This window comes from Fringilla coelebs (genome assembly GCF_963513975.1).
Source record: "Fringilla coelebs genome assembly, chromosome: 3".
Taxonomy (NCBI): domain Eukaryota; kingdom Metazoa; phylum Chordata; class Aves; order Passeriformes; family Fringillidae; genus Fringilla; species Fringilla coelebs.
This window is the reverse complement of record NC_140030.1, coordinates 64,034,273-64,060,051: the sequence shown is the minus strand read 5'-3', so window position 1 is coordinate 64,060,051 and position 25,779 is coordinate 64,034,273. Positions and strand designations below refer to the sequence as shown.

At 42.0% G+C, this 25,779-nt stretch overlaps 1 protein-coding gene across 1 annotated transcript in view; it reads right to left on the bottom strand.

The window, feature by feature from the left end:
* Window positions 1-21,218, bottom strand: part of TXLNB (taxilin beta) — a 32,270-nt gene extending 11,052 nt beyond the window's left edge. The window contains exons 1-6 of the mRNA XM_084203079.1: window positions 21,061-21,218; window positions 15,781-16,197; window positions 13,765-13,856; window positions 9,852-10,022; window positions 4,122-4,316; window positions 2,409-2,528 (exon numbers count right to left, since the gene is read on the bottom strand). Of these exons, the coding sequence (XP_084059205.1) occupies window positions 2,409-2,528; window positions 4,122-4,316; window positions 9,852-10,022; window positions 13,765-13,856; window positions 15,781-16,183 (981 nt within the window). The 5' untranslated portion in view covers window positions 16,184-16,197; window positions 21,061-21,218. The remainder of the gene's footprint in view (window positions 1-2,408; window positions 2,529-4,121; window positions 4,317-9,851; window positions 10,023-13,764; window positions 13,857-15,780; window positions 16,198-21,060) is intronic.
* Window positions 21,219-25,779: the final 4,561 nt, after the last annotated feature.

The window sequence follows — 25,779 nt, the reverse complement described above, 5'->3', positions numbered from 1 at the left end:
AGAGGGAACACCTCTCATTGTCTGAGGTAAAGAAGTTTTGCATAGGGGCAAAGTTTCCCACATGGAAGAAGTGCATGGGAAGACATCAAAGTGAGCCTTCAAAGAGTAATAAATTGATAAAAGCACACAATAATTTTCATTTAAGAACACTTGCAAAATCCTGCAGCAAAGGTCATGCACAGGGATGAGAAAATTCTATGGAGAGAAAGGTTCTGAAAGCTGTTCTGACTTTGCACATTACTGAGCTGGAGGGAGTTAGAGCTAAGTGAGAGAACTCCATCAAAAGCACCTTGATTTCACACATACATGTGTATACATTACTCCCACAGACACTAGCACAATAGCTGGGTGGGAGGGACTAAGAGCACATCAATAGGATGGAGGTGGGAGCCAAGTGTAGGCCAGCTCTCTGGGTGCTGGGCTACCCGTGATGAATCGTGACACGCCTAATTGTGCCTTGACTCATTGCATGGCTTTTGGCCTTAATTTCTGCAGCTAAATCTGCCTTGTTTGGGGGTGATGTTAGCCATACATCACCAGCCTGCCTCAAGGACAGGATTTTTAAGCATTCATTTGGACGATGGGAAAAATATTCTTTGTACACCGTGCATACCATTATACACCCACTGCATAAAGGTTTTGTAGCTGGTTTTCAAACCTGTTATTTCTTACACACAGCAAAGCCCAAAAGAAAATCTTGGGCTCCCAGTTGTAGACAGTGATGACTTTCAGTGCTTTAAAAGAAATGAAAATACCAAATCTGTGCTTACCAGTTCTGGATAATACATACAAAGAAGTTTTGGCTAAAACAGGGACTGTCACAGATGACAAGCAGCCCCAAAATTCATGTTCTGAGAGGTGCAGCATGAAAGGTCATTGGCACAAGGCTGTATATGCCAGTTTTCCACAGAGCCAATGCCTGGTCTTCTATATCTTCTGTTCTGAGTTTTTTTTTCCCCTCAGTATTTGAAATCTGGTACTCATTAGCAGAACTCCCAGTGACATCAGTAAATTAAGCCCATATTTACTTTGCCATTGTAAGTGATTTCTTGGACGCCTGGAGATTTTTGGAGTTTAAATCTGCCAAGAATCAATGGTCATGAATGAAATTTTGGGGTTTGGCTTTATGTAAGTTTCAGAGTGAAGGAGAATAAGACAGCTGGACTACAGATTGTCATGCAGTGATATGCAGATTTGCACAGAGAAGCCCCAGCTCGTTTTCACCCTCACTCTTTAGCAGGGAGTAAAGCTGAGCAGGAGTGGGTGTTCCAGCTGCAAGATAAGTGCAGAGAAAGAGGAAAAATGCTCTTATGGGCTGATTTTGGTAAGAGGTATATGCTGTCTTTCCCTTGTGCTCTAACAAGAAGTCTTAGAGCCCCATGTTTTCATCTATTTTGAGTATTTTAAGATACCCATTAGAGCCATGCTTGTGGTAATATATCTGTTTCCAGATACGGGGAAGGGATAAATGTTCTCTCTTTATAGAAATGCCTCATGCTGCCCCTGAGTTAGTTGGAGGACTGGTGAAAACTAAAGCTTTATTCCAGCTGACGAGAGACTGTCACTCCCTCTGAGAGCTGCTGCCTCCACTGAAAAGAGAGACCATGTGCCTGCATTGAACTCCGATCCTTTGTAGATGTGAGGATTGCTGTGAAAATACCCAGCAGTCTGAGAAAATTAATTTTAGTCTGTTTGAGTCACAAAATGTGTGAGACTCCAGATGGAGGAGTGTCCTCTTTCCATCCCAGCTGTGCCTGCAAAGGACATGCCTCCTACTTTTCCCTGTCCCCCTGCTAGAGATGTGCTTGTCTCCAGAAAGGGAGGAAGAGCAGACAAAGCTGCTAAACGGATCCAGACCCTGCCTGCCTGAAAGAGGCACCGGCAAACCAGTATAAGAAGGGAAACAGTGAAGAAGGGGAGGCTTTATAAGAGCAAGTGGTTCCTGTGGATTCCTCCAGGGCAAAAGTGGATCCATGGCAGGATGCCTGGTGGAATAGCAGCCTTCAGCCATTTCACATTAATCCCACATTCTTGGTCTCCTCTTTGGTGGTTTAGATGTGTGCATTCATATCGTGTGTGGAGGTGGAGTAGCAACTATCAGAGACAACTGACAACCAATGGCATCACCTGAGCCAACATCACCAGGCACCAACTGCACGGTAACAGTGAGTTATCTGAAACAGTCTGGGCTCTAACCCACTGCTCTGCAGCGTGCCTCTAAATCTGTAAATGACAATGCAAGCAGCCTTTCAGAGGCTGTTTCTTTGCACTGAGAACTGATGGTAGTTATAAAAACTTCTCTGCTACTGTACCCCAGATTGGACCTGAATATATTTGTGAAATAGCATGCAGGGCTTGTTTTGGCCTAAAGCTAAATAAAAAGACAAACTAGAAGGATAAGTACATACATATTCCTTCTCTTTCTGGTGTCGCTCCTCAGCTTCCTTCATCATTTCCTGAGACTGTTCCAACTTGGCATCCACCAGTTTCTGTTGAAGTTCTCTGTGCTTAAATATTTTGTCAAGGTGCTGTAAAAAAAAGAAATCTGCTGAATATGCAGGTTTAATTATCTACATATACCTTCATGCTTGTACATGTACAGCTATTTACTGGAACACTTAAAAGACAAAATCATTGCAAAACAAGAAGACACTCCTATTGCAATTACTAAAAAGTTACAGCTCTGATAAGAATAAACTGGGCCAGAATTAGCATGGGGAGGGAAACTGGTGTACATTATCAATTTTGATTTATTGTGAGAAAAAAAAAAGCCTTAGTATCTTTGCCAGTTCTAAGGTCTATGTATGCAGTCATCAGTAGAATCAAGTGTGACTGAAAATCAAATAATTGCTCACCAGTAATAAATATGCTGGGGACACACTTTCTTTTTAGCTGTTAAATAGCCACAGTGTGGATGATGGCATAGGCACATTGCACCTGTAGTACTTGGGAGCATGTGCACAGCCCATGACAGCCTCTGTGCAAATACAAGCACATGACATCCTCTCTGTAAATACAAGCACATGACATCCTCTGTGCAAATACAAGCACATGACATCCTCTGTCATGCCCAGCACATCCCCTTTGGTCTGGACACACCTGCACAAGGGAGGGCCTGGGTGACAGGACATGAGTGGGGATCTGGAGATAAGACCAAACAAACCAGAGGCCTCCTCTAGCCTGTGAAATGTCTGCCTCCATGGTGACTTGCAGGAGATAAATGTTGCTGATAGCCTTCTTCAGTCTTAATTCACTTAGATAAAATTCATAGGAGCAATTATTCTGCATGTGTCCCTCTGGTTTACATTTTCTTCTCATAGCACAGGAGAGGAGTGCACATTTCCTTCATTCAGTATAGGAATTCATACATGATTCAACAGATTTGGAAAAGCAGGTATTATATCAGTCATTCCAGATTGTAAAGATAGATAACTTATGTTTTATTCAGTATGATAATGTTGTCTGATTGCACTCAGGCTCACAGTAAATGGATTTAGAAACTATAAAAAAACCCATTGTGATATTTGTTGATGTTTGTCATAAAATAAAAAAAAAAAGGCAGTTTGGAATTTTGCTGCAGGATTTTTTTCTGGAGTCAAAATTTTAAAAAAATAATCTATTTTAATTCAAAGGGTCTTCTTTATCTGTCATCCTAATTTTCTGCTTTTGGGAAAGGGTCAAATAGTTTACATGAGAGCTCTTCTCCAGCCTGCTTCTGGAGGGAACACAATATATATGTCGTCACCTGCAGAACAGGCTGCCTAAAGAAACGGGAGCTGGGATGTACCCAGAGGGAGGTTAGTGGGAAGGAGGAAAGGGATGCTGGGGGGGTCCCCAGGGATTTGGGGGAGCTGTGACAGGGGTTGGGGCAGCTCAGCAGACAGCCGGCACCTCCGGCTGCTTGGGTGCCTCAGCCCCTCTCACACAGCAGCAGAGTTGCCGTGGCTGTCCCACGCAGCTCCGTACCGCAGGACCGGAGGGCTTGCTGCCGGCACGGCGCTGCTCAGAGGGCGAAGCACGGTGGGGGCTACCCTGTGAGAGAGCCGAATGATGGCCAGGCTGCTGGCAGCGCTTCCTGGTCCCCTGGACAGCCGGCTGTGCTCACTCTGGGCGCTGCTCACCTCTTCCCGCAGCTCATACTGGTCAATGATGCTCTTCAGCTTCTCTGCCAGCTCCGTGTTCTCCTGGCAGAGCTTCATGTTCCTCTCACTCTGCTGCTCGATCTGAGCCTGGATTTCACTCAGTGTGCCCTGGAAGTGATTCGTTATTTCTTTCCTCTTCTCATCTTCCTCCCGTGCTCGCTGGATTGTTTCCTCCTGTTGTTAAATGGGAGAGAACACAGTAAGTGAGAGGCATAATAAGCAGTTCCAGAAAAATACTGTTTCAGAGTAGCATATCCTTCCCTTTGAAGGATTATACGTGTTTGCATTCCTCTTTGGAGATTTTCTTGCTTTCATCTGCTCCAGCATTAGGCAAGATTCTAAATTTACAGAGCCAATTACACAGTGGCCTTGAAAAAATTACGGAACTAAGAATTTGCATTTATAAAGATGGATGTAGAGAGGAGCTTCAGGTCAAAGCAAGCCTGAAGGAGAGGACATACATGCATGTCTTGATTCATGATACTGCACCTCACCTTTTTCTTTGGAAAAAGAAATTTAGTGGAAACAGTCAGAAGCTCTTTTATCAAAATTCTCTTTAACTGAATTAAAAAATCACCTTTTACAATGCCTTGTTTTAACAAGGAAACTCCATATCAAATTCATGGCCTTTGGGATTTAAATTTTTAAGAGAAATCCATCACTTGCTGAAGAATCCCTTCCAATTCCTCAATTTTCCTTCTCTAATTTTTTAATTGACATAAACATTTGCACTAATTTACTAGCTAGGGAATTCAGGAAAACTTTTAAGTTGAGCATTCAGATTAAATTTTTTCCCTTATTATTGAACTTCTGTTTTAGAGTTGTTTATATAAAAGACAATGCAGAAAGAATCTGGATTCATTGCTTTGGATCCAGTAATACAGACTATTTTTATTCCTCCCTCATTTTCTTCCAGGGCAGTCTGCCCTTCTGGGGAAGGTAATCCTGATATAGAATTGCTAGACCATATCTGCTGTAGTTACAAATCAGGCCAGGACCACGTTAAAAACTCACTCCACAGCATGCAAATGGCACACTCTAATAAGGTTTCAACTATCATAGTAATTTGCATAAAAATCTCTGGTAACACTGCATATGGGTATTTTCTAGAAATATATTTGAATAAAGCCTTAGCTGACTCTAACAATGTATAATTTGTATCATGAATGTGACATAGCAGGCGTTGAATTGGGCCCTACTCATAAAGCAAGGTGAATACCAAATGACCCAATGTCTGCTTAGCATGCACAACACGAGCCTGATCTAGGACAGCTGCTGTTCAAGGTAGGGCATGTTTGTCCTTTTGCTGTCCAGGGAGCAATAGGGATGCCAACACCTTGGATAATGGGAGGAAAGCAATGGAGCCATTAATAATACCCTGGTGCACAGAAATTAATAATACCCTGGTGCATGGAGCCCTGCTGTGCTCTGCAGTTACACAAGAACCTGTGTGTGCATTCATAAAGAGTAATGCAAAGTGTGAACCCAGAATGACTCTCTCTCCTAATAGGAAGGAAAAATTTCACGTGGAACTGGGCAAATGACTTGGGGGTTGGGTCCTGGTTCAGTACCTGGCTTGGAAATTGGACATACAGAAAATTTGCATCAAGATGAAAGAAGCTCTCCAATTTTATTTTCTCGGTTGGTGAGAATGACTTTGAAACATTTTGCTTAACCAACAGTAGAGCTATTTGTAGGTATTTTTTGCTTAAATCCTTTTAGCAGAAGAATGACCTTCCAAAGTAAAGCTAAAAATGCTGCTCAGAAGATGCTTTAGATCTATTGATTTAGCATTCCCAAAAGGAAACATTAAATTTTCTTTTGAAAGGGCATGTTTACAAACAATGTCATCCTTTTTATTTTTATTTGAAACTTTTTCCAAATTTGACTTGAACTCCTAGGTAGTTTTGATTAAGTTAGAATTCCATTTTATCTCTGATACACTGTTTAAAAAACTCCTCATGCCTCCTAGTTCTCCATTACATAGGTGCAGCCCTGAGCAGGCAGAAGAGTGCAGGTTCTTTGCTTCCAGAAGTCAGAGTGAGATATTGAACTTGCATGTCTGAAGGTGTCTTTCTGTGGCTTCAAAACATTCTTCCTCAAAAACATTTTATTTTTATAATGCAGGTAGCCTTATAACATGTCACTATGTGATTTAAAGCTCTCCAGAGTAATAAGTCCATATGAATATAAACCAAAAAAGTGGATTGTGGATATGTCACACCAAACAGTTCTGTTACAAGGTGAAACGAGACATCCTGAGACTATCAATCATGCAAACGTAAAAAACCCAACCCTCTGCATGTGTGTTACTCAGAAGATCTTATTTCTTGCTCTTCTGAGGTAGAAAAATGATACAATACAGAGCACAGAGACAATACAACGATTCATGGTTAAAGACACTGAGCCAGCAAGCATTTATTTGCAGGATGCAGGATTTCTCTGTATCTGTTTGCTTTGGACAAAAACATACTTGAGAAGGCTATTTGCTTAGGGATGGGGGCTGGTATGTGTCTTGGGGAGCTCCTCAGAGGCCCTCATTTGTTAAACCTTGAGATCCCAGTCACAGATTAAAGGGAACTGGCTGAGCAGAAGGGCAACAGCACGGCTACAGCACTGAGCAGAGACCAGCCATAAACTCTTGTTCTCTTTTCTCTGCCCTTTCTGAACCTTTGCACTCCCTGTTTACCCTTTCAAACATATGTTCTTGTCCTCGTGCAATACTGCTTTTGCTCTCATGTTTTGATGCCAAGAATGTAAGAATGCACTGAGTAAAACCTTGTTAAAATTAAGACAGGATATTTTGCAGTTTGGGATTTAACACAGGAATGTGAGATCATTTGTGAACAGAAGAGTGTGATTGATACTGGAGTTGTTCTCGTGCCTCTCTGGGGCAGTTCCAGAAGACTATTGGTCTGCTGAAGCCATATCAGCCAAGATGATATGAGCAAGGAATCCTTTTTTCAAGGAACTGTGCTCTTTAGTCCCAGGCTTCATTGTCTGAGCCAGTTTGGAGCTAAGCCCATGACTAAAGCTGTTGACTTTTGTGACATTTGTATGAAAGTCATTGCTTAATGCCTGGTGGCCGGGAGGATGAGGGACCTGAGACGTTCATGTCACTACAAGATGCTAAGTAGCTACCAAACTGTCAGATAATTGGCAGAACATGAACTCCATGCAGAGAAATGAGTTGCTGTTGCACTTAGCAGAGCTGGTCTTTATTGCAGTGGGAACGCATCCCACTATTTCACAAACCTTTATTCTGCTTTTCTTGGAGGGAGAATTAAACATCTGTGTAACTGCAAGGAAATAATCAGAGTAGCTGGACTACATGTAAGTGAGAATTTGAGGCTGGTATCCAATACTAACCAGAAATTTTTCTTCTCTGATCTGCCCTGTGGATTTTCAATGCAGCTCTGCATTGCATATTCATCACCACTTGGCTGCACGGATGTGCAGTTAATGGGAATTCCACACACCAGATGAGTGAAGATGACATTTACATGACATGATGTGCATATAATGTACCACATGGTAAGTCAGAGGGGTTTCTGATCTGGGCAGGCCAGCTTTCTCCTTTGCTATTGGAATGACACAGTCTCCTAGCTTCTATTTTCCACATTTTGAAACATAATCAAACTGCTAATCCCAAGCACTAAAAAATTATGAATCTCTGTCCTGCCAAAACCAAAATCAAAATATTTAAGCATTAGATTGTAAAAATACCATTTGAAGGATTTTCTGGTTTTGGGCCCTCTCAGTACAGTCATAAGTGAAAGAAAATTGCACTCATTTAAATAAATAGAACATGAGTTTCTGGACATGCATGGATTTCCAGGAGCTAAAGCATAAAGGCAAATATTCCAAGAACTATGCTAAAATTCTTAGAGAGACAAAACTGGATAAAGATAATGAATGCTTTTGTTTATTACTTTACTTTTCATGCATTCTGCAAGTGTATTTTGTCTTACAGTCTTATTCAATTTTGGGTTTTTTTTCTGCACTGATAACATGGGAACCAGAGGAAAGACAGTATTCTGGGTTTATTGAAAGGTCTCCAAATTCTTAGAAAGAAATTATGAAAATACGAACACTTCTTCCTAATACCAGATCCCCTCAGGCATATTACCTGGCTTACCCAGCAAAGAAACACAATAAAAATAAGAAAGGAGCCTGAAATTTATAAGTTTATTTAGAGAACCTAGTCACAAAGTAAAGCAGTCCAACAGGTAAAAAGATGTTGAAAAGACACTTTCCTAATTGTAAAGATGAAATGTGCAAGGAAGTATTTATACACAAAGAGAATGGAAAAATTATGCTCTCTAGTAGGAAGATTAATAAGCATAAAGTAGCTGGGAAACTGTATGAGGAATTCAACAGAACTTGTTCCAAATATGTTTTCCAAATAGAATTATTTTTTCTAAATGCCCCAGTCTTCACTGATTTGTTCCATTGATATGATTTGCTTAGGAATATCAGTTAAGGCTATGCAAAGCACTGTACACTGTAGCCTTAATTCACTTTAAAACTGGCTTGTATTTCTTTTGAAAGATTTTCCCCACAGGTGGCCTGGTAAATCACCGTGGATCAATATTGAGGAATAGCTCAGGTCTAATACAAATGACAGGCACAAATTTAATTTTCACTACCAGTTCTGCGCGACTATAACTGAGCACAGAGAGATTTGCTGCTAGCTTCCCTATGTGTTAAACTGCTTTTATCCTTCTACTAGGGCACACACTAGTTTGAGTGTATGAGTGACTATTCCCTCTCCCAGCTGTATTCTTACCGGCACACAATGAAAGTCAGAGCAAGACCCTGAAGGCCCACTCCTGAGCTGGTGGAAATGAATGAAAATGCATTACCAGTAATAGAGGTTATATCAGGTGGAATTCTTGCTGCTGACAATTCCTATGTGTAATTCTATACATAACTTTATCCCCATAAAGAAAGGGCTTGAATAGATCGAAGCAGAGGCCTTTTGTATACTAATACCAACACTATCACTAACATGCACTCAGAAAAAAAAGGATGATCACAACAGAAATATTCTTCTTTTTTTCAAGGAGCATAATCATATTATAAATTTCACATTTAAATGGCGTGATGCACCAAGCAATTGGCAGACATGGGGTGTGGATCCCAGCATTTTGACACTCCTGAAAATTTTATTTTTTAACTGATTCTCATAATCCAAACAACTTCCACAAATAATGTTGGCATTCTTCCTGTCTTGACGTTTTGTGTGTTTAGACAATTGTCCTGATTGACTGATCCTCACAAATCACTTGAAAAAGTCCACGTGCTCGAGTTACATGAGAACACCCACCAGCCCCTGTAAGTCCACTGGAGCAAAGCTGGCGTTCCTGTGGTTCTGTCCATGCACATGCATTTGCATTTGCACTCTGAGGGACATGGTCTGTTAGTTCCACTGCTCTTCTCTGCACTGAGCTCCCTAATAATGCAAGGAGGGCTCAGAGCTAGTATAGGGCTAGGGCTTAGAGCAGTGTCCAAAAGTGCTGGGATATTTCCAAATGAGAAACAAAAGGGTCTTGGTGTAAAAGGACCTCAAGATCAGAGTGTAATAATTATTATATATTGTGTGCGCAGGTGCAAAAGTCCCTTTGATTTGGTACTAGAGGGAGATGGCAAAGTGTCAGCATCATCTTTCCACTCCCTGCTGGGTACTGTGATAAGGCTCCCACTCACCTTGAGGTTCTTGTTGTGCCTCTGGAGCTCCCGGCACAGGCTCTCGAGCTTGCTGCGCGCGAGGATGGCTCGGCTGTGCTCACTCTGCAGCTGGTCCTTCTCCTTGGTGATCTGGGCCTGTCTCTTCTGTAGATACCTCAGCTTCTTCTGCTCAGCACGATGTTCTTCAAGCTGGGCAGAATGGGGATTAAACCAGGGAAACATTGGTTAAAATGAAACAAAGAGGGATAGAAAAGAAAATGAGCTCTTTAAGTCTGGGGAGAGTCTTCACATTTTCTTAACCTCTTAGGAAATCTTTTGTATTCACCAGCACTAATGTGGTAGAAGACAGGAACCTGGAGATTCCCAAGCCTGCTTGCTGCAACAGTCCCAAGTGTGCTGTACTGTGGGTGGATGAACACAATTTTTAACATTCTTGTCACACCATTTTAGCTCTTCCTTCTTTGGTTTGAATTTCTTTGAAGGACATCTGTGAGGTTTTTATTTTTGTTTCAACATTTGGAACTAGAGCAGTCAGTAGTGCTATATGTGGTGAGATTTCTCCAGATCATGAGGTGATACAGTAGTTGCTAATTCTATTTTATTTTTCAGTTTCCTGAAAAAGAAGCAGTTTCCTAAATATCCAGGAACCTGCTGGACAAAACAACAGAAGAGGAGCTGGAGACCAGGAATGATGTTCATGTGGGGGCTTTGTTGTTGATGGAGGAGAATTCTCTTCAGAGAAGAGTTTCCCAAAATGACAAGTGGCACCTTTGCTTGCCAGGCTGCTCTGGCTCACAGGACCATGTGAGAGCATCTGTCAGTTGTGTTTCTGAAGGTCCTGTCATCAGTGGTCATGGTGCATCAAACCTCTTTTGGGCTCTTTGTCTCTCTATAATTCCTGGAGGAACCAGGGACAGTCCCTGCTGTTCCCTTGGGAGCCTGCTGTTCTGTGGGTACATGACTCCTGCCTTCCCTAGAAGGCTGGTAGGGAGCAGGGTGGATTTGGAGGGGGCAAAGAGGACCAGCAACATAATTGCTAATAGTAATCCCTGCACAGTCTGGTCATTTCTTATGATGCGTGTCCACCACTGGATGTTTGGAAAAAATTCCTGTACTGTAAGTTAACACCCTAACAGTGAGATCAAAGAAGTCTTTCACCTCTGAAGCTTTTAATGATTTTACCTCCTGATCCAACACACAATAACCCTCCTCACTGTATCACAGATGTGCATACACTGCAAAGTATTTCTGAAATCCAGATGTTTTCTGATTTAAAAACAGTAGCACAGGAGCTTAAACATGCAAACCTTAATAATAACAGTTGCTGTTAGGACTACATTATCTAATAATATGCTACCACTTGTACTAATTAACTCCAGTATGACTGGGAAAGCCTGTGAGCACTGGGGAATGATGCGCAGCTCAAACAAGACAGTCAACAGCATCATATTTTACACTTTCATCTGTTTCCTGTAGATGTTCAGTAGTTTATGTTTACAGTAGAGAGCTCCATGTATTATGAATCAAATCACAGCTAAGTGTACCACAAAACAATGCTCTCATCAGTGTAGAGTATATTTACAGTTTATGTCCAACTTTTAACACGTGTATTGTCTATTTTTGCTCCTGTAGATCACAGGATCTAAACAAGCTGCACTAGCTGAAATATTTTTTCTAGTATTGTAGGAAAGGAAATTTATTTTCTGTAATTAAGGCTGAGATCTTTTTCCTTCATAAGTTTGTTTTTGTCCCCTTCCCCTTTCTGCTGAAAAACATAAAAAGTGTTCTTTTTGCTTCACATTTTGCATGCACAGCCTCTGCTCAGTGGATAATGATTTATCCAAATTTCATGATTCACTCAAACTGTGCTTGAGATAGGGGGCTCAGAATAAAGCTGGTATTAATCATGATATGAGAAGTCTTCCATGCTTTTTTTTTTTTTTGCTTTTTCCCCCCCCATTAATATTACTTGCACTAGAAACTTATATCTGTAATTTCTCAGGAATATCTAAGACACAGTGTTACTTTTGCAATGAAGAAGGCAATACACTGGTAAATAGGAATGCCTAAATGGTTCCCAATGATACATTTTTATGAATAATTAATGAAATAGAAACTAAAATTAACTGCAAATAGAAGCAATTTTGACTTTTGAAAACTGTCATAGAGAAATAGTCAATTTAGGAAAGAAAAGTTTTATCTTGATCCCAACTGCAGACAATGTCAGAGCTTGTATTTATTTTTTAGCATACTGTTCTTGCAGCCAGCGGTTGTGGGACTCACAGGGCCTCTGAAAATAATCCAGTTATAAACAATTCTGTGACAGCTGTTTGTAAGCAAAAGCTGTTGTAAACCACAGTCTGCTTTGCTAACCCGACACACTGGATTTGGTGAATGAGATGTTCTCTGCTGGAGAGTAGCGTGGCAGAGCTCGTGCCCAAGTGCCTGTCCCACTTCCCCAACCCCCCTGGCGTGGCTTCTACCTTCACCAGCCCATGCTCCAGCCTGCAGTGTACCCACAGTACAGACTGTGCCAGGGCATGGGCTGGCAGGGACATCACATTGCTGGGACCTCTTCAGCTACAGCCAGCCCCAACACTACTTGAAGCAGGGGAAGCACTGCCAAGCACCCAGCTCCATCTATCACACGGCTACACCTTCCCCTGAGCTGTGCTGCAACAAGTGTTTGTGTCACTACACGGCTCACCAGAGCAGGAGCTGGTCTGGCTGGAAAACAACTCAGCAAAAGCAGGACGTGATCCCAAGTGTGTGATGGGGATGGACAGGAGGGAGCAGGGAGAGCGGTCACAGCTACAGCCAACTGCTGACAAGCCATTAATCACCATACACCCCTCAGACACTTCAAGTGAGCAGGCTAAGGCTGTCTCCAACAAGGATTTTGTTGTATTTAAGGAATGATTTATTTCAGTGACATTGTCCAGTATGTCAGAAACAAGTGTTCAGTACTTTTGCTTTAGAACCTTTCTCCTGCATGGGCTGCTGGCAATACAGCCCCTGTTTTGTACAGTGCTGCAATGCCATTTGAATGCAGTGGAGAGTACTTTGTAGAGGAAGTAGACCCATTTCAGTTAATCCGAGAGCATGAAGTCCCTTTAAGCATGAGATAAACTATGAACAGCCTGAACCCAATTTATGAAATCAGGGGATTTTACATGAAAAATGGAAGGCTAAATTTCACTTTGCATTATGATGAGACACGGACACATCTGTGCATAAAACCAATTAAAAAGTCAATCTTCTGCTTCACACATTTTTCAGCACTCCACAAAGCATAAAATGCTGCAGCCTTGTCATTTGTAAGATTTCCACAGCTTATGGTCATACAGTCCTTTGACTACAAAGGAAAATATCCTTTCATCTGAAAAGAACCCATCTTAAGTGTGGAAAGAACAGTCAGGTAGGTGACATTGTTACAGGAGTGACATTATGGTGGCAGGGGCTTTGACTCTTCATTTCATTGTGCTGTGGCTTCTCTTACAATTAGTTTCAGTTGTCTATTATCTGCTTCCTAATACAGGAAGCTTTATACTAAATCCTGTATTATTTCATTTTGATGAAATCACCAATGCATAATTTAAAGCAATACCTGCAACAGAAACATGCAAAACTCCTTGCAGGAGGTGAAGGCAGGAGCCTAGACACCAGTCTCCAGTGTGGGCCAGTTTGGTAGATCTGCCTTTAAGTACAAATATTCCACCTCATCAACTTTCTGGCCAAAATCTTGTTTTCCTCACTTTTTACTTTTTTCTCTTTTTTTACCCATAATTATCTGACCATGACCACTATCCTGGATTCACTTATCAGGACAGACACTACTGGTATGTGAGGTTTGACCCTGCTGCATGTCATGTATTTTTTATACCTTCTTGTGTAGGCAGTTTGTACAGAAAAGAGATAACATTTTACTCACCAGCTCAGCATACTTCTTAAACAACAGGTCCAGCTTCTCTTCTGGAGTATTCAGCTTATTCAAAGTTTGCATCAGCAGGGTGGCTTCTTTTCCTTAGAAAGAGAGGAAGCAGATATTTGATGCTAGAGGTAGTTTGTAGTTGATGTACTGTTATGAAATTAGTTGTTTGATGCATGGGTCTGTAAAAACACAGGCTGAAATGAGGCATTTTGGAAGGAAAGGAATAATTTTTGCTGTAAATTTCTGAGTTTTTCTTTGCCCCTTAAGAGCAAACATGCTAGGACTTTCCTCCATTTCAGACCTCAGTAATGGGCTTTTTCCTAACAAAAGCATTGTCTGTGAAATGCTTTTGTCTGGAGTAGTCTGATTTTCATTCAATGTCTTTGCAACATGGTTAGGTCAGACACGTGGCACATTTGACTGGAATAGGACAGAAAGGGCCTGGACCCCAAAGGCTCAGGAACAGCTCTCTTTGCAAGTGAAAGTGGATCAAGTCTGGTGTATTCAGCTCCTTTGCTGATCAACCCACACAAAACATCAAGAACATTAAGTCAGATATAGAGACTATGGTGTGGAAGTAAACCATCACAGGTGGGTAGGTGCTGCCAGCCAGGTCTGGGCTACGTGATGCTCGTGTAAGTCAGTTCCCTGACTTGGTGGAGAAAGCTTGTACTCCAGAGAGGGTCTAATAACTCCGTGGGCATGCAAAGCCAAATCACTGCACAGCCATTTAGGTATTGCTTCTTCTCTGACACCCCTTGGTTTTCATTTCAGCCTCAGGTATGAGCTGGAGCTGGAACACTGCTGTTCATCAAATACAAAGGGTCCCTGACATCCCTGGAGATAAAGTTGCCTGTGGTCCCAGGGGCTTGGACATGCTTTTCCAAATGCTCCTCTTTCCTGAGATTGTTAGACAAAATCTGCTTTCTGCTTTGGGCTGGACATTTTCTACATTTTCAGTTCTAGTGCAGACCAGGAGTACTGTCTCTGGAGAAAATCCTTTATTTCACACTAAATTCTCTCCACAGCATCAGCATAAATAAGTGGAAGTGAGCTAAAATCAAATCCTGGTGTGAACTGTCACAAGGGCAGATGGAGAACTGTGTGTTGGTAGGGTTTTCACTGAGCTTGATGCGGTACCAGTAACAGCACCAAAGCCAAGGCAGTAGAAACTGAGGAATTTTCTTCTGGACATTCAAAGAATTTTTGAGGGAAAAAATCCATGACATATCCTATGCTTAGTCCCTTGTCTGTAAGAATGTCTTTGGTGATTCATTTACAGGCTTAGTCTGCATTTGTGTTTGGGTTCTCATGCAAAGGAGAGGCTTGAAGATAGGCTGGAGTTAAATTTAGTTAATTTACATACATATTAGATTAGAATGTAACTACATTGCTCTCTAGTGGCTGCCCAGCAGAAAGTACATGTAGTCAAAAACTTGCTAAGACTTCTTTCTAGCTCAGCTGACAGCCCTGCCAGGGCTGAAGTGTTAGGAAACAAATGTATTGGCTTATTTCATATATATTATATGATTATTCCAGGGGGTTACTAAATGAAAAATAACCTGGTCATGACAGTAAATTTATTCTGCAGGTCCCATGCCACATAGTAGCATCATTATTACTGTTGTGACCAGTGAGTAATCATATCTGAGCAGACAGGAGAAGAAAACATTCACTAAGGTACAGATGAGAGGCTGGGTTTTCCTTCATCCAGGTGACTTTGTGCAGTGTGCCATTGGACTGACAGCTCTGGCTAACCAATGTTGATGACCCAGTAGTACATCAGTGTTGTGTGGAACTTTTTTTTTTAAAGAACTCATATCTGATATAGCCTACATGTTGGGTAGTGCCAAAAATAATTATCAGTTATAGAAAAGTTGTAATAGTCACTATAGTTTTCAGTGATAGCTGGAGGTCCCTAACATCCATACCAGAAACTTAACATGGTAAAGAGCAAAGACCAGGGAGTTCTCACTTGTGTTTGCAGAAGGGCTGTGTGAGTAAGTAAATACTTACCTAGTCCCTTCAGGATTTTCTTCTCCAGCTTCTGCTCCTTGTTGCTGCTGGGCTCCTTTGCTTTGGAAGCATCCCCAGGAGTCAGCTTCTCTTTCTCACTCTCTTCATTTCCATCTTCATACTCTGGATCCTCCAAGCTGCCTGGCTCTGCCTTCTCAGGCCTGTCTGTTCCTGTAGCAGTGCTTTCCTTCTCCATCAGGCTCGTGGCAGACCCGTAGGTTTTAATGATGTCCTCCAGCTGCCGGCTCAGCTCCTCTGAGATGTCACACACGGCTGCTTCAGGCCAGCTGCTTGGCTGCTCCATGGGGACTGGGGCAGGGGATGGCAGGGCAGGGGCAGGTTTGTCCCCATTCTGCCCCTGGATGTCCTGCCCAGGTGAGGTAGAAGACTGGTCATTCTCCATGCTTAGTGCAGCACCTGACAGAAAAACAAATGGAGGGTTAATTTAAAGGCATAGAACTAGCCATATAAAGAATTAGCCATCAAGCTGTTCCCAAAGCTTGGCCAGCATGTGAGTGATTTTGTGTGAAATTTGGGATGGCAGCTTATCCATTGGTTCTGGCTTGACAAATATGTCACACCTAGATAAATAACCAAGGTGATTTGCCTGCAAGGAGAAACGCAAATTATATACTTTCCAAGAGAAAAGCCTACCCAAATCTAACACTTAAAAATGAAAACCTCTTATTTCCACTGCCAGCAATGACACATGAAATGACACCCCAGTCACTTATACCATTTTTCCTCCTTGAATAAAATATTTGCCACATGTTTATTTTTCTTGATCTCTTTACTTGCAACACTGGCTTCTGATATGGGCAGCTTCACTTCAGCGCTGCATTAGTTTCATTTCCCGTTTCTCTCCTGTTGACACATCTTAAGTCAATAAGCACAAAAAATATTTTAATATTTATATTTTCAGTGCAACTGAAAATTGCACTGTGCCCTTGGAAAGCCCAGCATGGTGCATGGTACAAGAGACGTGGTTTGGTCGCATCACAATAACAGCAAAGAATAAGATTAACAGCTATAAACCACCCTCCTCTTGTACTTGCTGCATGCTGCTGACAGCTTCTTTGACAAAGTACAAACTACAGAATAAATCACAATGAAATAAATCCAACCACACATAACATAGTTTGATAGTCCATGGTGTTTTGTGGGGTGAATTTCAGTTAATTTATTCCCAGTGTGCAAAGGGAAGCTTTTGTTTTCTCAGGTTTTTGAGCAGCTGCACTCAGCCAGGCAAATACAGAGCCCCCAACATATCTGTGTCCCTGCTCTGCCTTACCCAGGACCTGGTAATGAGGTGGTCAGCAAGAGCATCCTCAGCACCAGGAAAACTCTGAGTAGTGAAGGCCCCTTCCCTCTTAGAGGAAAAGGCTGCTGGCACCTCTGCGTTGCCCTCGTGAAGTAATGCAGAGGTGTGGGGTGCACAGCTGGACCTTGATCTGCAACTAGCCCCCACTACTGCTTGACTGCAGACTCTGTATTCTTTCCATCCATGAGTCCTTTCTCTCTCTTTTCCAGACTGCTTTTTGTTCCTCTCCTTAATAATATGATTTATAATGGTATGATTTATAATGGCCAGTGGGGAAGAGGGGAAGAAGCTTACTTGGTTGGTTCTTTCCAGCATGTGAAGTGATTGCTTTCTTATTTTTAAAAGATTTTGAAAACATGGAGCTAACTGGGAATCATTTTGTTCCCTGTTTAAGCAGGCTGCAACATATGTTTTCTGTAGTGTCTAAATTTCTACAGCTTTCAAAACTGTAAATAACATGACCAAAGGCATTATATGATAAGAGAGAGGTCATTTACTGTAATAAATGACTCAGTGTTCATAAATTCTCCCCAGTCAAAGTCATGTTTGGAAGTGCAGTGATGGCCATCACTAAGGCAACATTTTTGAAGATTTGATTTTCTAGCTATATGACCAGGCTTGCAGATAAGATAGTCAAATGAGTTATCATCTCTCAAGCAAATAATTGAAAGCTTTGAGTGGGCTCAGGAAGTACGTGAAAACTGTTAGCTATAAATCCATGCCCCTGCAGTCCACCCATAGATACAACTTGTCAGCAGAAATGGCTCAGGAATGCATCTGGACCTGGTCTCACAAACTGCCACACAGTCATGTCCCATTCTTTCCTCACTCCTTGTGGCACAGTCACTATATCAGTGCAAAATGATTGTAAAATTATAGTGATCTGATTTGGTATTGTATCGAGTTTAACTGACATTGAAAAATTAGATCCTATATGTGCAATTTGAGTAAATAATTCCAGATAGCACAAACGTTAGCCTCCCGTTTGTGGTCTTTTTAAACTAGAGTTAATTGACTGCCAACTAATTCAAGGTCAGTAAGAGTATTGTAAAAGCCAAGCTAGACACTCCACAAAATATATGTTTATCTCTGACATGTTCAGGCTAGTGTTTACTGTTGCAATCATTAATTTGAGCTAATTGGCAGTGGGCAATCAATCAGCTAGAAAACCCAGGACTACCAGCTCTTGCTTAGGAAGAATAAAAGTCTCAGAAAGTACATCGCAGATCAAAATATCTATTTTTGTAATATGTTCATCAGAGAGGGAGAGCAGGACTGCAAAAGGCTCCATTTCCAAATATTAATTTCTTTTCTGACTATCTCCCCCTCTTTGTAGGAAGGCTCAAGCCGATGTTCTCTCTGTACCCCAACTCTCTCCCTTGGCTGCCTCCCAACTACATCACTCACGTGGTAGCACTCTCTGGCTAAAGGTTTCCTCTTATGTGAATCACAAAGCATGTCTCCAAATACTGTAGGCTTTAAATATACTGTGGCAATTGATCTGGGCATGATGTGTCTCAGTAACAAGAGAAAAACATGGGTGAATGAAAGAGAAACTGGATTATTAGAATCAAGGACACAAGATGCTTACAAGCTGGCCTTGCTGGAAATCTTTCCTAACATACATTCCTGGCTATTAGATTAGTTATAATCAGTCTGAAAACATGGCAATTCACAACTGCTGAGTTTCCATCCACCAGCCCAGAATGGTGAGTAGGCAGGAACCTCAGAGATACACAGCAATGACTTTCTAACCCAAAGGTGCCCACCCACTGGGTCTAGCAGCTGTACTTACACACACAAATAAATATCCTAATGTTTTATTTTGTTCTTCCTCAGACTAAACCAAAGGTCTGATAACTGCTTTCCAGCACAAACACAATGCCTGTGAAGACCTTGTTTTGCACAACACCTTCCACAGCGCTGCAGTTTATGTTGAGGGAGTCACAGAGTTGTCTGCTTACAGCCTTTGATGCTGGGAGTTTTTACTGCAGTTGGCCCCAGTTCTCCCTTGACCCCAGCCTGCTTAACCTTGATGTACACAAGGAATTCTCCCTTATCAGGCCATAAAAGACTTTCGGTGCCAATTTCAGCAGGACCCAAAGTGTTTACATTGTACTCTATCTTAAACACAGTAATGCCTAAAAATTAGGTGACAGAGTCCAAAAGAGGAATTCCTTGGTTTTTCAGACTTGCCCAATTTTAGACTAGCCACCTCTTCAGTTTTGCAACTCCTACTAACATTACTGTTGCCTCCAGGCACCGAATTTCCAACACAGCCTTATCCTGTTTTTTGGCAAGGGGGAGGACTAGTCTGACTGTATCGGAGCATTGCACCTTGTTTACTCTTTTTCTCCTGCATTCCCAAATCCTGGACCTGTTCCACAGCTGTGAGATCAGCACCTTTCTTGGCCCTGGTGTTTTGGATGGAAACCTGACACTTGTGGTTGCTGCCTACAAATAGTCACTGTGGTCCTCCTCTCCTTCAGTGGGGAACACCCCCAAGAGCCAGAGAGTGCCTCCCCACTGTCAGAAAGACTCTTCTCCATTCTCTTTCCTCTGTTAAGAACTTGGGAAGACTCAGGACAGAAATGGAGCTTTCAGCATAGCTGAGCACACAGCCTAGCCACAGCTGCATCCAGAGGCAACAGCAAAAGGTGTATGCCTCAGATCAGTCTGGTTACATGCTGAGTTTGTTTGTCTGCAATTATATCCTTTAATATTTCATGTTTACAGCACAATTTGCCCTCACTGTGATTTGAAAATAGCCAGTATTTCCAAAGTAAAAGGTCAGTAGGTAAGGGCCAGTGACTGACGTAGCAGAGCTGCAATAGCCATCCCACTGCTGCTGGGAAAACTGTTCCTGTGCTGGGGTGTGCCAGCCCACCTCTCGCACTGCTGGGAGCTGGCATTGCTGCCCAGGCACCCTCCTGGCATGACCAAAACACAAATTAAACATCTTCTTCTTAGCTTGTCTTGCAGGCTGCCTTGAAGAGTGTCCCAGAGTTTTGTTTATCTTTTATAAACAGTGTGTGCTTCCCCTTCCTTCTTATGGGATTTGCTTCCTGATTTCCTTCTTGCAGCTTTAACTTCTAGAGGGTTTACAGACTGGTCTATATTTAGCTTTTGCATCCCCCTATATTCAGCAGAAGGACACATGGCACCTGCTCTTTAGCCAGGAGCTATTTTAAGCTCTTCTAAAATGGGTGATGGTATTTAGCACTTTATACTCAAAGTTCACATACACACACATTTCTCTAAAACAAAGCTTTACATATATTTGCAGCAGCCAACACATGCTGATAAAATCTGATCTTTTATCTTTATATAACACCAGACTGGTCTGCAGTGACACCTTAAAGCAGCAAACATTAAACTCTGGAATTGCCCCTGCTACTGTAGCTCTGATCACCCTCCAGAAAAACACAAGTACCTTTTTACAGTCTAGATAGACAGTGCTCTATGTGTTGCTTTAGAAAGCAGAGATAAAATCAGCTGTATCGGCTACCCACTGCATTTGAATAGCTTTATGATTTACGTGCAATTTCCTAGTACAAAACCGAACAAAAGTTTGGAGTTTTCGTGGCAGTTTTACCTACAGGCTCAGAACCAGACTTTGAGGCTTTCTGAAGCCTCCTGCCTCACCTTTCATGTGGCACCTGAACCTTGGCCACTGTTGTAGCAGACCTCTCATGGCCTCCAATCTCAACTCAACACAAGCGCTACCAAAGTAATCTTAAATTTCTCTGATCACTCTTGAGACATTAATTTCTTACTTCTTCTTTCACTAGCAGCCTTGGATACCTCCCTGTTTTCCTCAGATGTCACATGGTGCCCAGACTTTCCTAGGGCTGTTCCTAGAAATGCAGGTTGACGCTCCCAAAGGGAAGTACTTACATTAAAGCCCTTGTGCCATGTCACCAAGCAGTGACAGCAAGGAAGCTGTTCATCAGACTTACCGCAGCAAAGAGAAGATCTGAGCAGAGGAAAAAAGCCAGGCAGAAAGCTCAGACAAGGGCACTCCAGCAACAGGTTCTGTAATCCTGCCACTGAGGAAAGAGAGACAGGAAGACCGAGTGAGGTGGGAAGGACAGAGTGACACAGGAGGAGCAAACAGTGCAGGGGCTGAGTGTGCACAGTGCAGGGACTGTCTCTGATAGGCGCAGGGGAAGCTGCCTGCTGGCTGGCAGCATGAGCCAGCTATGTTGGCTATTCCCTGCTCTGACAGAGATAGCATGAGAGATTAGAGACTTGGGCCTCAGAAAGAGAAAAGAAAGGAAGGATACTTGCACAGCTGCTACCCTTCAAATTTAAGTCTTAATCCCTCAATGACTTGAGGCGTTGTGCTGTGTGAAATTTGTCTGTATTGACAATGGATTGGTCGAACTTGGTTGAATTTTTCTGTGTCTACCACAAAGACTGGGGTGGATTTCCATAATGTGAACTCCCAGCTGTGACTGCCCTTTGCAGACTGGGATTTGGGCAGGATTTGTTAAAAACAGACTGATTCTTAATCATAGACTCACTGACTGGAAGAAACCACAGGATGTCTTTAGTTTAAGCTCTTGCTTGAAGGAAGCAAAGCTGTGATCTCAGACTAAGTCTGTCAGGGCTTTAAATTGGTCTTTACAAGCTCCATGGATGGAGACTGTATGACCTCCCTGGGAAGCCTTTTACCTGGCTTGACTGTCATGGCACTGAAAAAGTTTCTCTTTCTACCTAGCCTTAACTTCCCTTATTCCAGCTTGTGCCTATTACCTCTTGTCTTCCCGCTATACACTCCTATAAAGACTGTTTCTATCATCTTGATAATCTCCTCAAAACTGTCCCTTTTCCAGGCCAAACATCCAATCTCTCCTGACAGGACAAGTGCTCCAGTGCCAGCTACCATGGTGCTTCTCTGTTGCATTGATCAACTGATCAACTTTTTCATTAAGGCAATGATGTTAAATGAGGTGAGTGGTGTAGTTGCCCCGCCAGATCCCAGCAGCTCCCAAGCAAATATTGTAGCCAAGATAACCTGCCTGACCCACTTTCTGTGTGTGACCGTGCGGGCTCACATTGGCCCAAAGTTGTTGATACAAGTAAGCAGAGCGCTCCCCAGGGAGCTCAGCTGCACGCTGCTTATGTAGCAACCAGCATTTCCCACTTCTGTGACCCACAAGCCACTCCAGCACCATCTTGAGATGCCATATCACCTAAGCACCATCTGCTACCCACTCCCTAGAAGGAGAAGTAGGTCAGTTTAATGCACAGATATGCAAACAATGGAGAAACGATAGGCTGGTACTGAAGTGGCAGCCAGGGCTATGAGAAGAGAAATGGGACTTGGTCTCCAGTGAAAAACAAAGAGGCTCAGAACAAAAGGTGGCAAAACAAATGTATACTATAATGATTTAGAGTAAGCTTCAGACTGATCCATGGCAACAGAAGAACCAGAAAAATTTGTGCCTGATTTACAAGGGATGTCAGAGAAAGCAGTACTGGGCAGCTCAGTATCAAGAACTACCAGCTCAGAAATAGTCTGTATCTCAGATTTTTATCAGCATCTCAGACTTTTACTGGAGAGGACTAAATGTCTTGCTATATTTGTGGAGATGGTGGGGCAAAAAGTTCACACTTGAGGTGGTTTCTCATTAGTCTTATTTGTCTACTTTGAAAAGGCAGCTCCTACAATCTGGGGATGCATGGGCATTGTGGCTTCAGGGAAAATCAGTTCTTCCAATTTTCTTCAGACACTGGTGGTAGTTTGGTAGGGTAATTTAGGGGTAATGAAAAGGAGTGCAAGGTCAGGGGCTTCTGTAGAAAATCTTTTGGAGAGGGTTGGAAACTGGCTGGATCTGTTTTGAGAGAAGATAAAACTGGGGATGTTTGTGACAGGGCAGTGTGCGAGATCAGAATACCAGTGAAAATAAGTGTTTGTGTGGGCTCCTTGTGTTCCTCCTGATTTAACTGAAGAATTTTCCTGTTCCAGTCCCTGTTCATTTTTCTTTTGAAATAAAATCAGCTCTGAGATCAAAATGCACAACTGAGCTACCAAGGAGCTAAGTAACAGCTGAGCTGTAGAAACCCACTCTGGCATAGTCTCACTCCTTGGCAAACACAAGGCAAGACAGGTTCAGCTTTGCTCTCTTTCACTGGGGTTAAAGCTATTACATGTCAGCTCATTTTTGCAACAGCCTCTATGCATGCATGGGAAACCTTTTTACAGCTCAGATGAAATTATGGGATTCACTGGGCACTGGGAACTTGGTCATGTCCCTGAGACATCAGAGTGCACTGATAACGGGAAATTAGTTGGGGCCATCATTATAAAAATCAGCTACAAGTAGTACAAAGCCACATATTCTGAGCTGTTCCTAAATATGCAAGTAAATAAAGCAGTCTGTGGTAGAGTCACGAAATTAAAAAGCACAGATAAAATCAGTATTACTTTTGTGGGGAGTATGTGGGTGTATCTTCAGAAGATTAAAAGGGATCTGCTAGATTTTGGGCTGTGAATTAAAGTAACTGTCTTTGAAACGGAAAAGGAAACTCAGAGAAATTTAGAGGAGTATGTTGAAACTGTCATGCAGGCAATTCACGTGCTGAGGACAACCAACTGACTGGCACTTGGACTCTGCATGCTGGGATGGTTACATCTGACAAGCTCAGGAGAGAGTGCTTTCTGTAGAGCCTGCACAGTGTCTGAGGCCTCAGCTTTTGCAATGTTTTAGGCACTTCATGTCTCTGTTTTGGGGAAGAGAAAGAAATCATTCCCTAATACATGAGAAAGAGGAGAAATCTACCTTCCTCACATTAAAGCTAGATGATTCCTTGAGAATTTGCAGGAACAAAACAGAGTTTATTTTACAGATGTGTTCAGCTATGAGCTGGATTGCATATCAATAACCCTAAGCTCTCTTTATTGCACAGGGAAAGAAATTCTTTACTGTGAGGTTGGTGAGGCATTGGAACAGGTTGCCCAGAGAAGTTGTAAATGTCCCATTCCTGGAAGTGTTCAAGGGCAGTCTGGATGGGGTTTTCAGCAACCTAGTCTAGTGGAAGGTGTCCCAGCCTGCGCCAGGGAGATTGGAACTAGATGGTCCCTTCCGACCTGAACCATTCTATGATTCTATGCTTCTGTGATTCTATGAAACAACATTGATCTGTTCTGTTTAAATATGACCATAATATACTTATGTCATAACATTATAATGTAATATAATGTAATGTAATGTAATGTAATGTAATGTAATGTAATGTAATATAATATAATATAATATACTTATAACATGAATATACAGTAACAACCAGGTATGTAAAATACACAATGAAAGTATAGTGTTGAGGAAGAATTTAGAAATGCCTATAAACATAAAACATATAATTTGAATTTAGAAAGAGCCCTCATAATGGATCTTGAGACACAGAAGTGCAGTGGCATGTGAAGAATGGTCTAGAAGTCAGAAGGCTGCTCAATCTGGCAGGTTTTTCTCCCATTGGAACCTACAACTAAACCAGTATAGGGAGAGTCCTATGATTTTCCAATGAAAAGTTTGTCAAGACTAATCTCCACTGGGTTTAATTTACTTGGATAGAAATGTTGTAAACGCCAGGACCAAGAGGACATTTTCTATAGCAGCCTCTTGGGAATCATTTCTCTCCTGTTTAGTCCTCTGTTAATGTGAAAAAAAGGAGGGGAGGGGGAATAATATATTTGCATTCCACACTATATCAATTTTCTACAGATTTCCTAGCTCCACATCAATCTCAAAAAGGTTGGAAGGTTGTGATTTGCCTTCTAATAAGATTTTATGGCCTGAAGAGTTTGTCATATACTTAATGTTTGCCACGTTTTTTTCTTCCAGAGCTCAAAGATCCTGGCTACCAATGGCACTTAATAACACAGCCAAATTAGCTGACACAGAAAACCCCAATAGGCAACAGACTTAACTATTTTAAGCAAATAATTTAATTCTTAATCTACATCAGTAAGAATATAATTTCTGCAGTGTAGCAAGGAAACCACTCTAAGAATCTGGAGGGAATCCCCATGGTCTGCTACTGAACAGTTTTTGATTTATTCCTGGAAAGATTCAAGTCTTTTGAAACTTTAAGAGCTAGCAAAATCAATTATCAGGGTTTCAATTTTCTCTGGGCAATTTCCACCGCTTCAGCTTGCCCAGGAGACAGACTCTACATAAATACATTATGCTATGTGCTACTTGGAGAATATGGCAGAGTCAAGAATAGCTCCATCTGAAAAATCACACAAAAGGTAAAGAAAACCCTCAGGTGAGGCATGCAGTCACACCTGAATGCATATTAGCAGTTTGAAAATAACTCTTCTCCATATATAAAGGTAATTTATTGGGAAGGGAAAGAGCAGTATTAGCTGTTTCTAGTTATTCTGGTACTGCAGTGAAGTTACTGCTGATTCATTATAAGTGAGCACAAATCTAGCATGAAACTTCCAAGGTACTGAATCCTGAAACAATCTATTTTTGTCATGTAATTTCGTTTTAAAATGATACTCCTCCAGCTTGAAATCATCTTCTATCAACACACAATGGGAACAGAGTTGGGCCAAGTCAACCATCAACCCCAGACATTTTCTGAGCCAGCCAGGGGAAATCTCTGGGCCCAATTCAGATGTGATCATGCTGTAAATCACATATCAAATGTAATTGGGAAGT